Source organism: Dendrobates tinctorius, unplaced genomic scaffold (assembly GCF_039654945.1).
Source record: "Dendrobates tinctorius isolate UK_male_01 unplaced genomic scaffold, ASM3965494v1 ptg000032l, whole genome shotgun sequence".
Lineage (NCBI taxonomy): Eukaryota > Metazoa > Chordata > Amphibia > Anura > Dendrobatidae > Dendrobates > Dendrobates tinctorius.
In genome coordinates this window covers 6,749,404-6,763,729 of record NW_027361700.1, presented here as the reverse complement: position 1 = coordinate 6,763,729, position 14,326 = coordinate 6,749,404, and the positions used below count along the sequence as shown (strand labels likewise).

Genomic DNA, 14,326 nt, shown 5'->3' with positions numbered 1-14,326 from the left:
CAGCTCTGCTGTACTGCCCCTAACCCCACACTGACTGCCATGAAAAAAGATCTGGAAGTGTTTGTAATCACACATAGGTCTGCTGTATTCTACACAGTAGCTGCAAAGATCAGGGCTGGGAACAGGGTTGCTTGTCATTACATCTTATTTTTGATTAACGTTCTGCAAGGAACAAAGTACACCACAAAAAAAAAAATTTTGGGTAACGCCCAGTTGAGTTTATCATAAATTATAACTTAAACTTTACACAACTAATATTTCTGCAACAGAGAGGATAGAAATTTAGAAACTATAAATGTTTTACTCAGATCTGAAGCCATTATTTTATGATGCTGCCAGTTTAACGTGCTCAAAATGGTAAAAGGTCCCCTGTAAAAGGCATCTCAGACTCTGACAAGTATGTAGAGATTAAAAGAAAAGCAGCATAAGGACAAAAATATCCATTTGAAATGGAAAATTTTTATTAAGGCAAAATATATACAACAAGAAATACAAAAAATTGCGATGTGTTCTACAATTTATCATAACTAGAGAACCCCATAGAGGGTTGTACTGAGCTGATTACTGAAAGCCTTTTATACAGTTATATTAAAAGTGTTGTCCATGCTATAATTCACTTATATTGAGCGAAGACGAGCACGTCTAGTCAGAATGTGGCCCGAAGTGAGTAAATTGCAAACTTGCAGTCAGGTGACAAATACGCTCGCAGGGAATACTAGAGAATTCTAACAGCATGCGGTGCGCACGCTGTTAGGATTCAGAAATCTGCAGTCACATAAAGTGACTGCAGACTTTCATCTTATACCTGGACAACCCCTTTAAAGGGATTCTTTCACCACATATAACCCTTTTCATATAGGAGCCTGGTGACTTTGCCGGGAAACACAGCCAGTAAACATCCACATTGCAGTAGAAATCTAATATTACATCACGGTAATTCAGAAAATTATACAAATGAAACCCATTTATTAATAAGCAGCTTCTTCTATGAGCTGAACAAGTAAAAAGTGCAGTCATTACAGAGCAGGTATTAGAAAATAGTTTACTTACAAGACATAAAGTGCTTGGAATTTTTCACTTGTAACATTCAAAAGTAAATTGCCAAAGTTTACAATTTAGACCTTATTCAGACGTCTGTTTTTTTTCTGTATGTGGGCTATCCATTATTTAAGGGATATTACATCTGCAATTTACAGTTTATGAACATGTTCATCTGCCCATTTTTTTTTTTATTTTTCAGGGAAAAAAAATGGAGGCAAGACTTATGTTAATCCAATTAGCTGATCAAACTCACCCATTCAATTCAATGAAAAAGAAGCACAGTGATGGCACCCTAGTTGCGTCCTAGTTCTGTCCATTTTTGGCTGGCTGTTTCCTAGCAGAAACTTGAGAAACCTTTGTCAGTTTTTATTGCGAACGAGAAAAACTGCTGAAACACTAATGGTAAAAACTGACACACTAACCAAGCAATGATGAAAATTTGATCCAGCGCACTAATGGATACAGGTCTGTTTTTTCACGTACAATAAAAAAATCTGAATGAGACCTAACAGTAAATTTGCGCCAGGCTACAAAATGCACTACTGCAGAAAAAAAAATCCTGCTCTATTGAGAGCTCATTGAGATATCATGTTGAGCATTGGGTAAATGTCAGTTAGCGTGGAAAAGCTATGTCAGTAATAGCATAAAAAGTGCAACAGGTGGAATGACTAAAAGGAGGATCAACCTCATTCCATCTAGTAGGTCACCAGCAAACTACATACATGAGGACATATGTTTTTTAACACAAAGTGTATTGGTTCACTGTTTGTGGCGGGCTCGTAATAGATCTTCCACGGACAGGCTTTGCACAAGTCACTTCTATTAGTAGGTCCTAGGGTAACACTGGCCTTCATCCTTTAACACTTATACAGAGATATTGATTTGTGCAGGATCCCCTGGGTTACAACCACGCAGTGACTGCTGGCCGCTAGAGCGAGCTGGCAGAAAATTGTTGTGAATCTAAACCAGGAGCTCAAGATCAGAAAAAAAAAATCATTAGCCAAAGTCAATAGCTAATAATCAGGAGATTCAAGGAATAGGGCTAAACAAAGCAACAAACCATCGTAAGCATTATCTTATGACTATACAGAGAACAAACCCTGCCCAAGGATCACTGCAGTGAATTGGTTGCAAACGATAATCAGCAGTCTGTATTCAAGCATGGATTCCCTGCCTGGGCATATCTTCAATTCCCATCGACACTAATGTTAAACAGGACAGAGCCTACGTTTCCACAGTGCTGCTTAATGGCCGAGGTCGTAAGACGTAAGAGAGGGTTCAGACACAACACAGAACGGGATGTTTCGTCAACACCTGATTTTATCTTGTCCTACCAAAAACCTTAAAGAGTGGTCACAGGATAGCTGAAAAACATTCTGGAGAAGGGAATGCCTTGCAGAATCAATTAAAGCCTTTTTTTGAGGAAGAGTGCCTTTGATACTAGCAACCTATACGGTATGCAAATATGGCAGTAATGGCTCTGTTAACATTTTAATGGTTTATAAAAGAAAAACAGAACAAACTCGGGTGTAGATATTCCCCAATCTTTGTTGTAAAAACATTAATTTGGCCCGGATGCCAAGAAATAAAGAATTCTTAAATCATAAGCCTTTGAAACTTAACTTTTCAGCTACCTATATATTTTTTAGGATTGATATAACAATAGACATTTAATCAGGGCTTCATCACTCCAGTCATCATTTGCCTTAGCCTGGGGAAATAATGACTTTCATTTCTTTTTAGTTATCAATAGTGAGAAATTTCAAGGAGACGTTCCTCAGATTTGATTAGAACCCTCATGTATAATGAGACAATTCAGTCTACAAACATATGTAATATATACTCTAAGGCCATTAATATCCAAAGTAAATTATCATGACCACAGTACCACAGTATTATAGGAGATAAGACAATGAAAACTAAGGGCCAAGTTCATACCTTTGGAGTTTTGAGATTAAAGAGAGATTTAGTATTGCAATTTAAAATTGTTGAATATCGATAAACCCATTTTACTGTCATCCTCAAAAGTATCAGGAAGTTCTGAGCAACAAACTGTCATTTTAATAATTGTGAGCAATCACTCATCTTCTTCTGTATCAGATTGGTTGTCTTCATAGTACTCAGTATAATTAAACTGTTCCAAAGGGAACGGGACATTTTTCCATTGTTTGTAAGTTTTGCTGCTCTCAGGAGTTTTTAGCACAAAGTTCTTGATGCTTATGATGGGAAGATTCGTAAGTCCTCTGTAGATCATTATCAAGCCCCACGGTGCCTGCAGGAGGGAATTATTGGACAATGACAAGTTACATTCATCTGCCATATAATAGAAAAAAAAACCTTCCTTGACCATGAACCAGCCTTTGTCAGTAGACATCAGAAGAGAGTGATTCTAAAGCATCGCTACCACCTTTATTCAGGCACCATCATTGATACTGGATTTCAGACGTGCCAATATCCACTGCTATCAGACTGAGGAAAGTATAGGTCAATCTGGCCAACAGCCATCTCTCTGAATCCCCCAATTCACGCAATAGTCACTGAGAATGTGGGTATTTCTAATGATGTGAGGAGAGTAAGCCACTACAAGACAACCGGTGGTGGATTAATTCCTGGTAGAACAAAAGGATCAGTTGTTGAAATTCAACATGCCTGATTCTTTATGCCAACATCAACTATCAGGGGAAAATCCCCCAAAAATTGGATGGCAAAACAGTCCCACCAAAAACAGCAGCTTTGGCTAACATTCTATGTATGAGAGGCCTTTACCAAGTTAATCTGCCAATTAATGAATTAATGACTTACCAGTAGAGATGAGCGGATCGTTTTGCAGGATTGTGGTCCATTGGCCATGTCAGTAGTCTCTGGCTGCTGGACAGGAGGCTCGTAAATCTCTTACACAACTTCATCATTGCAGTGTGAAGCACGGATGACATCGTGCCAGCCTGTCTAATGAAAATCTGCTCTGGAGATCCCAGAAGAAAAGAGATTTCCAAGCCTCTTGTCTAGTGGCTAGAATCTACTGATCTGGCCGATGCACTGGAGTCACCTGAATAAATCTGTCCACCTCTACTTACCAGCATACACTGTGTGCACCATTATTAAGCAAGTGAGTATTTTGACCATTTCATCATTATTATGCAGATATTTCAACTCCAAGCTGTATAAACTTGAAAGCTTTTTGGATGAAGCAGATCAGGTGATGTGTATTTGAAGAAGTTTTTATTTTTTAATAAATTTGCAAAAATTTCTACATTTCTGTTTTTTTCAGTCAAGATGGGGTGTGAGAAAAAAAATGAACTTTTTTGAATTTACTGAATGGCTGCAATGAAACAAAGAGTGTAAAATTTCAAAGGGGTCTGAATACAGTCCACCTCTCTGAACAGTGTCTGGGGGGCTGTGGTTGGGACTGACCAAAAAGTGGATCGTTAACAGATTAAGAAACTGACAGACTCCATGGATTCAAGGCTTCTGGCTGTTACTGAAAAGAAGAGGGGCTGTATTGGTCACTGATATTTTTTTGAAATGCATTTTTGCACATTTTGCGTTGATTGGTTAATGTTCTCACTTTAACAGATGAAAAATAAACAATCGAGATGGGAAGATTTATGCTTTTCATTTAGTTGCCCAATAATTCTGCACACATAAATATTCTACTAAGATAAAACCTCACTTTTACTTTCTTAAATATTCAGGTTTCAGTTTTACTAAATTATTGAATTGACTGACAGCACTGTAGTTGTTCAACAGTAAAACTAATCATCAAAAATACAAATTGACTAATAATTGGGCAAAAAGTATAGTTTGCAGTGCAGTTAAAAGTGGATTTTTTTTTATAAATGTCATAGACCTTGCTTTCTGCTTTTCACTGGTAGCAAATTTCTGTGATGCTGATTTCTTACCATGCAAAAGCGGCATCTGATTGCACTTCCGGGAACCCAATTCTCCATCTTTTTTCCTAAATCAACAGGTGCTGTATATTTTTCATAATATACCCTGTTATGTAAAAATACGATTAACATTAGGTTAAATTCCCTATGTCGATAGCTGATAGAATTTGTGTAATTATGATCATTCTGTTGTCCAAAATCTTGTAGGTTTTGATTGATAGTCAGTTATGGCGAGATGTAAAAAAAATCTTTAAAATTCCCCAAGGAGCCCTTCACATGTCCGTTTTTCATATCCGTATGCGGTCCGTTTTTTAAGGACTGCAAATATGGACACACGCACATCCATTTTATTTTGTACATACAAAACAATTGTATTCAATGGTGGTGCTCACATGTCTGGTTTTTCACATTGACCGTGTGTCCATGTGAAAGAAACGCAGACATGTCCTTTTTTTCTCACAGCACGGTCAAAATGTGTGTTGCACACGTGCACACTGATGGCACATGGATAACATTAGTGTGTCATCAGTGTGACACGTACCGGCGCTTGGGAAAAGCAGTACAATTAGCTTTGTTCCCAGGCATCGGGTGCTAAATGGAGCTCTCATCATTGTCACCTGATCTCCCTCCCAGCGTTCTGGTTTCAGTAACCTGGGTGGTGCCAGAACGGGTTCAGTCGCAGTGGCTACATCGCGCTCCCAGCCCTGACTGACATATGATCTGCATTGGCCAGGGATGCAGGGTTACAGCCGAAACTGGAAAGCTTCCATGGAGAATAAAGTTCAAGATGTGGAAAGCTCATAGAGACTTTTCCAAAGCAATTTGCAGCTGTAATTGCTGCTAAAGGAGGCTCTACAAAGTACTGACTTAAGGGGGTGAATAGCTATGTACACTAAAGTTTTCAATTATTTTGTCTTATTTGTTGTTTGCTTCACAATTAAAAGAAAACAAAAGGTTCAGTTGTAGGCATGTTCTTTATATGAACTGATGCAAACCTTAAAAGGGGGTAAAAACGTTTGCAACCCACCGTATATCAAAATAAAAAAGGTGTTTTGAAACATATTGATATGGAGGATATGAATGCAGCCAGACATCCAGAAAAACCTTGACAACGGAGATTAGGGACAATTTTTTAAAAAACTTTCTGAGAGGGCAGGGGTCGGGATCAAGTGAGAAGGAAAGGTAGGAGAAGGAAGGTTTGTGGAAAAAGATAAAGAGAATTTATGCTTGACACTAACTTTTTTATTATGTTGATTGTGAAAAGCCTTATCAGATTAAAGAAATGCCCAGGTATACTGCTATGTTAGTAGCTGGGGACAATCAGGAGATCTGACAGGTGCCCTTTAAAGAAATCACGGCATACTGTATGCTGCTACAAGAGATGAATATATTGAAGTCACTGCTCACTCATACATCCCAGGATTATGAGACTATAAAATATAGTTCCATAGTATAAACTTACTTAAAGTTTGGGTTAATATTTACATGATGAGTCTCTTCTACCACACGCAAATCATGCCCGTAAGCAACGGCCGCAGAGCAGTTTCGACAATCCAAACGGACATCAGAGGCCGAGAACTTCTTTTTGCTCTCTATTTTGGCTTGTTTCACCAAACGCTCAGTGAGAGAATCTCTCTGTAGCTCTTTAATCTGCATCAAATGAGAAAGCTAGAACATTAATACTCAGACAGTATAACATTGTAAAATAGCAGAATGCGAGTGTTACCTACCTTTTCTTCATATTCTCTTTCTGGCATGTCCTGCACATATTTAATGGCTCGATTCATTAGATCCTCCAAAGACTCATTGGTCCTTTCTCTTTGACTCTCTTTCCCTCCAGATTTGGCCAAAAAAGAGTAACAGCTTTCCTGAGCCCTGGCTCTACCTCTTGCCTAAGAGGATTTCACCATGACAAGTGTTAGTGCTTATATGAGGGCTGTGCATGAAAACTATTAGCCACATGTGTAGATAGGCAAACAGACTTATAACATAAGTCTTACCTGCATCATTGAGATTTCATTGGTCATCAGGCCATACCGAACAACAATATTGCATTCTGGAATATCCAAGCCCTCCTCAGCAACGCTGGTTGAAATAAGCAGATTCAGCACACCTTTACGAAAATTCTGAATTACATCTTTCTGCTCATTCTGGGAATGTAAGAAGGAAAATTTGAAGCACACTTAAGTTATCCAATAAGTGTTCTTCAAAAACATTGTAAATAAGTCAGCAGACTTGCTTAAATGATCTAATCTTGGAAGACATTCTAAAATTGAATCAACTCATCTAATTGTACATTGTATATTAAACCTATAAAAATGGTTATTTAGTAAGATAGTCATCATGAAGGTTAATGTAGTTGCAGCTGACTTCCAACCCAAAACCATATTTGTTTTTACAGAACTTAGGCTATGCAATATGTCTAATAAAATAGTATGAATTGTCACCACTGCCTTATCATATTCTCAAAGAATGTAATAAAATGGTCCCTGTCACATAATTCAAACGACAGCCCATCTGAGGCATATGTCAGGATGGGCTACAGTCTGGAGAAACACACCTCCAGAAACCTGTGTCTCAACTGACAGAAGACCTGTATCACAAACACACATACTGGAGATGCTGGAGAAGGGCTATAACAGGAGAAAAAAGTAATCTCTTGGCTGATTGAGCATGGAGGACAGGAACTAGAGAGAAACATCCTTTGTGCTCAGTCAGCTGATGAGAATATTTATTTTCCTGTCACATCCATTCTCCTTGGTTCATGAAAGTATGTGTCTTTATGATACAGCTCCTCTGTTACTTGAGGCACAGGTCTTTGGACATGCTGCCATTTGAATTACGTGACGTGAGACATTTAATTAAATTCTTATAGAGCTTCTTTAAAGGTAGGGTCACAATAGAAATTTTCATTGTGGCAAAATTTGGGCAAAATTGTGCAAATCGTGTTGAAAAAATGCTACAGCTTTATCATTACATTAGAAAGAATGAAATCCATGCTGAAAATCTGCAGTATTAGTTGACATACTATGGATTCCAAATTAGCAGTACTAGTGTTAGGCGTCGGGTTCCTGTAGCGGCACAGCAGGAATCCAGAACCTCACATTCTGCGATCTCCCATTCCCTATCGACCGCAGAGGAGCTTGGTCCGCAGCCCTGTCGTTCCCGACACTCTGCCCAGACCTGCTTTGTGGGTCTGGCTGTTTCTGCCACCTTTGGGCCAGCAATAGCAATGCAGGCTGTTCTGCAGCAAACCACTCCAGAGGCTAAGTCCTTCTGTCGCTCCACTGAGCATGCTCACGAGACGATCTCCCATTGGAGATCGGGAGTCACATGCCCAGGTCCTTCTCCAGATCTGAATGGTCCATCTCAGGGATCTGGAACCTTCCGGAAGGTCCTGGCTATAAAAGGTTCACATGGCCGCTCGGCCATGCGCTAGTATAGTCTCTAGTTGCTACTGTGTGAATGGTGATGGATGCATGGACTTGAAAATGACTCATTAAGATTCCCCTCCCTCTGATATTACGTGTGTGGATAGGGAACTAGTGATAGAGTCAGCGCCAGTCTGTGGCAAGCTACAGGCCACAGTGCACATCCTCCGCAGTGCTAGCGTCCGACAGTGTGCCAGCTTCCGGGCATTGTCGTATAGCAGCAGTGTTTGTCGCCACGCTGCAGTCAGCAGTACTTTTTGGCGTCCGTGGTTGCGACGCCGCAGGCACGGTAGGTCTAGACGGATGCGGACCCCGTGTCTTGGGCCCAAGTCCTGTGACCATATACCGTGCGTGCATTCCACCGATTCCTGTTACGTCAACAGGCTCAGCCTTTGTATTTAACGCCTCGGCGCCTCTGTGAAGTAACAGAGACAGCCCAGCGCACTCCAGGTGACGTTCAACCCGCGTGCGTTATACCGCCATATTGTGTGTCTGCCATTACATAGCAGCAGTATAACATCTTCTGCACAGTGGACCCCGGGCGGCGAACGCACTTATTATTATTTATTATTTAGTGCATTCCGCCGGCCCTAACAACTAGTCAATTAATACCTAAAAATTTATATTAGATTTTATCAAATTTGTCCATAATGCTGTTACTGTAACATGAAAATATAGACACACAATATGTTATATACATAACCCTAATTTACCCTAACTTCTATGGGGAGAAGGTCTCTTACATCAGGACTCCTATCTTGCATAATCAGATAGCAGTAGTCACTTGTGAGAATCTGTGAGAGAACGCTCCCAAGTTGTCCAGTGCACAGTGCTCAATATATGGTTAGGCATATTGGATACCCTCCATAGAGGTCAATAATCACCAGTTTCTCACCTGTGTCATGTGTTTGCTTTGATTACTGAATCCCGCTCCTGTCAAAGCTGAAGCCTTAATGTTGAGGCCTTGAAGAGAAGCATTGCTCTTGATCCACTCAAATAGAGAGTGAGTACTTTGTCGTGTTCGGGTGAAAATGATCCCTTGGGCATTGGAGGAGTCCTGGAAATGTTCCTTCAAGATCTCTTTCAGTCTATTCAATTTGGGGTTTTCATACTTTATGTCTCTAGACAATTCTAAAAGTTGACCACAGTTATCTGTATGAGAAAAATACATGGTTGTATAGATGAAGAGCAAATATTATGTAGAAGCTAATGCTTAAAGTTCTGTAGTACAAAGTAAAAGTAGGCCAAAGCAAACAGTGTGGCTGGACTATTGAGGTCCTACTCAAATCAAGTAATAAACTTGATGGCTTTTTAAAGGGTATTTCAACTCTTAATAATAATAAAAGAGCATGGAATTGTTTTTGGGTGAAGACTTTTCACAGCTGATCAGAAATGGACTTTACATACTACTAGCTGAAGAACCCGGCATTGCCCGGGCATAGTAACTAACTGTGGTTAGTTATAACAAATTATAATGATTATCCTCCATCCCATAGTCCCGTGCCCATATATCCATCATACATATCCTCCATCCCACAGTCCCGTGCCCATATATCCATCATACATATCCTCCATTCCATAGTCCAGTGCTCATATACCCATCACACATCTTCCATCCCATAGTCCCGAGCCAGGTGGCGCTGAGCAGGAAGATCCTGGAGATGTGCAGTTATGTAACCTGGTGTGTGGCTCTGTGTGTGGCTGCTGATGATGCGATTTTCTACGCCGGTAACAATAGAGCGCGGCAGTAATAAAGGAGGGGGTGATTCATTTCTGTCATGTGCTCTCTGCTCCTTTCTGGGGGGCAGACAATGGGAAGGAGCTTATGTTCCATGCTAGAATTCTCCCACCCGGTCAGTGTCTGCTGAGGTGTCTGCTGAGGTGTTGTGGAGTGGGAAAACTGTTGCTCATAGCAACCAATCACAGCTCAGCTTTCATCTTTTAAACAGCTCTGGTGAAATGAAAGATGCTTAGAGATTGGTTGCAACACAGGCAGTTTAACCTGATGTAGTCAAGAAGATGTGCCAATGAAATAAACATATTAGAGATTATACAGCTGTGGCCAAAAGTATTGACACCCATGCAATTCTGTCAGATAATACTCAGTTTCTTTCTGAAAATGATTGCAAACACAAATTCTTTGTTATTATTATCTTCATTTAATTTGTCCTAAATGAAAAAACACAAAAAGAATTGTCCTAAAGCCAAATTGGATATAATTCCACACCAAACATAAAAAAGAGGGTGGACAAAAGTATTGGCACTGTTCGAAAAATCATGTGATGCTTCTCTAATTTGTGTAATTAACAGCACCTGTAACTTACCTGTGGCACCTAACAGGTGTTGGCAATAATTAAATCACACTTGCAGCCAGTTGACATGGATTAAAGTTGACTCAACATCTGTCCTGTGTCCTTGTGTGTACCACATTGAGCATGGAGAAAAGAAAGAAGACCAAAGAACTGTCTGAGGACTTGAGAAACCAAATTGTGAGGAAGCATGAGCAATCTCAAGGCTACAAGTCTATCTCCAAAGACCTGAATGTTCTTGTGTCTATCGTGCGCACTGTCATCAAGAAGTTCAAAGCCCATGGCACTGTGGCTAACCTCCCTAGATGTGGACGGAAAAGAAAAATTGACAAGAGATTTCAACGCAAGATTGTGCGGATGTTGGATAAAGAACCTCAACTAACATCCAAACAAGTTCAAGCTGCCCTGCAGTCCGAGGGTACAACAGTGTCAACCCGTACTATCCGTCGACGTCTGAATGAAAAGGGACTGTATGGTAGGAGACCCAGGAAGACCCCACTTCTTACCCCGAGACATAAAAAAGCCAGGCTGGTGTGTGCCAAAACTTACCTGAAAAAGCCTAAAACGTTTTGGAAGAATGTTCTCTGGTCAGATGAGACAAAAGTAGAGCTTTTTGGGCAAAGGCATCAACATAGAGTTTACAGGAGAAAAAAGAGGCATTCAAAGAAAAAAACACGGTCCCTACAGTCAAACATGGCGGAGGTTCCCTGATGTTTTGGGGTTGCTTTGCTGCCTCTGGCACTGGACTGCTTGACCGTGTGCATGGCATTATGAAGTCTGAGGACTACCAACAAATTTTGCAGCATAATGTAGGGCCCAGTGTGAGAAAGCTGGGTCTCCCTCAGAGGTCATGGGTCTTCCAGCAGGACAATGACCCAAAACACTTCAAAAAGCACTAGAAAATGGTTTGAGAGAAAGCACTGGAGACTTCTAAGGTGGCCAGCAATGAGTCCAGACCTGAATCCCATAGAACACCTGTGATGAGATCTAAAAATGGCAGTTTGGAGAAGGCACCCTTCTAATATCAGGGACCTGGAGCAGTTTGCCAAAGAACGGTCTAAAATTCCAGCAAAGCATGGTAAGAAACTCATTGATGGTTACCGGAAGCGGTTGGTCGCAGTTATTTTGGCTAAAGGTTGTGCAACCAAGTATTAGACTGAGGGTGCCAATACTTTTGTCTGGCCCATTTTTGGAGTTTTGTGTGAAATGATCAATGTTTTGCTTTTTGCTTCATTCTCTTTTGTGTTTTTTCATTTAAGACAAATTAAATGAAGATAATAATACCAAAGAATTTGTGTTTGCAATCATTTTCAGGAAGAAACTGAGTATTATCTGACAAAATTGCAGGGGTGTCAATACTTTTGGCCAAAACTGTATATATATATATTTATTATATGGGGCTTTGTGTGTGGAGTGAGTGTGGCTATATGTAGTTTGCGGGGCTATGTGGCGTGGGCGTGGCTTGATACACACACATACACAAATACATACATACACACATACATACACTCATTTATATATATAGCTTCTTCCCATTCGTTTTATATACACAGGCTAGGTTTACATCTTGGAGCAACCGATTGGAGTCTCCACTCTAGCTTCTGTCATCTGGAACAAATAGCTTAGCATGCTACAAGATTTTTTTCAACGAAAATACACAAATCATCTGGCGCCACTGGTATTCACAATCTAAATGGATCTGTACCTGCCAATTTTTCTGTGATTTTGTTCCATAAATGGAACAGATAATGGAAATCAGAACCCAGCCTAAGTATCACTTGCCAATAGGAGGTAAGATGGAGCAAGCAGGGTGTGAACCCTACCTTTTCACTCTGATTCCTTCCCCACCCTGTTTCTCAGTACACAATAACTTAACCGGTGATGTTTTTTGGACACTGCACTCATAAATCTCTTAAAACGCATATAGTGTGATCAATATTTGGTTCTAAAAATCTTTGGAGTCTTCTAAAATAATACCTATTAGAAAATAGTAGAAAAAAGATATGGACCACACATTAATATTAAACACAATGATCTATTGCTGTTAAGCAAATTTTTTAAAAAATCAACATGAGGCTCTAAGCAAAATGTAGAAGGCCACATTCAGCACAGCAACCTTTATTATGTGGGTGGTGACTCTGAAGCAGTACATGTGGAGGGACCCAGCAGCCCAATGTGTCCCTTGCCAGCAAGCTAAGCCTTTAGCCTTAGACTACACCTCAGGCATAATACAACAGCAACAACGCCCGTTCTACAGTACCGTATCATATGAACCTTCTTTTCATATGATCTCACACAGAAGACTAATGACAAGTAGGCACAGTGGTGGACATCAATGGTGCAACCTGTGTAGCCTCACAGGGGCCCAAGAGGTAAGGGGGTCCATTTCCACCTCCAAAACAGGTGGAATTGTGCATTACAATGAGTTATTGGGCTGCAAAGGGCTCATTTACACAGGTGCCCTTATCTATCTGTGTCCACCAGTGAGTAGGTATAAAGTAAGGGTAAGTATTTGTTCCTACAATTTTGGTGAATTCTAATATTTAGGTGTCTAACAATTGAAAGGGAATGATCATAATGCAGACTGTACGGCCATACCATTGAATAACATGTAGAGGTAGACGTCGGTTTCATCTCTGGAATTTTTTATGAATCTCTCTGTTATGTAGAATTCATCCAGCAAATCATAGGCATCCTTCATTCTTACTGTGTCATGCAGAAAGAGGGCATCATTGTACTTGCGGAGGTGCAATGCACAAGTTCGTCTCCTCCTGTTGGCATTCTCAGCCGCTGAAATAAACCAACATAACATAAGATGTTAGGCGTCGGATTCCGGCAGCTGCACAGCAGGAATCCAGAGTCATACATCCTGCGGTCTCCCATTCCTTTCCGACCGCTCAGGGACCTGCACAGCAATCTCGGCGAACCAGCCGCTAGTATAATGTTAGGAACGGCGGAACGCACTAAATAAAAATATAAATAAAGTGCGTTCGCCGCTCGGGGTCCACCGTGCGGTAGATGGAAAAACCGCAGCTAGATGGTGGCAGAGCAATAAGGCGGTAGTGTGCACAGGGTTTAGACGACACCCAGGTGCACAGAGCAATCTCTGTTGAACTCACAGAGCTGCAACAACAAAAGGAAAAACACAATAACGCTGAGCCTGTTAGAATCACAGGAGCTCAGCAAACCACACGAGGTAAATGGTCACAGGAGTAGCCCAAGATGGCGGTACTACATCCGACTAGACCTACCGTGTCAACCGTGTGAATAGCGTCGCAATCGCGAACGCACCAAAGGCTGCTACTGCAGCGCGGCGTGGATAGTGCCGCAGTGTGACACCGCTGTAATGCAGGCGCGATGTAGGACACTAGCAAGTGTGCCTGAGGAGCAATAGCGCGCTGGCGCTGGTACTGGCTATAACTCAATCCCTCACACAATTGTTATATCCAAGGATAGGGGTTTCAAATAGTCATACTTGCTGCTGTGTGTATGTTGATGGATGCATGATCTGGTGAATGACTCATTTGAAACCCCTATCCTTGGATATTACGATTGTGTGAGGGATTGAGTTATAGCCAGTACCAGCGCCAGCGAGCTATTGCTCCTCAGGCACACTTGCTAGCATCCTACATCGCGCCTGCATTACAGCGGTGTCACT

General features: G+C 40.9%; 1 protein-coding gene across 2 annotated transcripts in view; it reads right to left on the bottom strand.

The window, feature by feature from the left end:
• Nucleotides 1-439: 439 nt before the first annotated feature.
• DHX58 (DExH-box helicase 58) overlaps nucleotides 440-14,326 on the bottom strand; it is a 31,742-nt gene continuing 17,855 nt past the window's right edge. The window contains exons 7-13 of one of the 2 annotated variants that reach the window (XM_073572351.1): nucleotides 13,267-13,458; nucleotides 9,255-9,511; nucleotides 6,929-7,078; nucleotides 6,659-6,820; nucleotides 6,391-6,578; nucleotides 4,941-5,034; nucleotides 440-3,313 (exon numbers count right to left, since the gene is read on the bottom strand). In XM_073572351.1, coding sequence (XP_073428452.1) covers nucleotides 3,119-3,313; nucleotides 4,941-5,034; nucleotides 6,391-6,578; nucleotides 6,659-6,820; nucleotides 6,929-7,078; nucleotides 9,255-9,511; nucleotides 13,267-13,458 — 1,238 coding nt within the window. In that variant the 3' untranslated portion in view covers nucleotides 440-3,118. The remainder of the gene's footprint in view (nucleotides 3,314-4,940; nucleotides 5,035-6,390; nucleotides 6,579-6,658; nucleotides 6,821-6,928; nucleotides 7,079-9,254; nucleotides 9,512-13,266; nucleotides 13,459-14,326) is intronic. The other variant, XM_073572352.1, reaches the window with a different exon arrangement.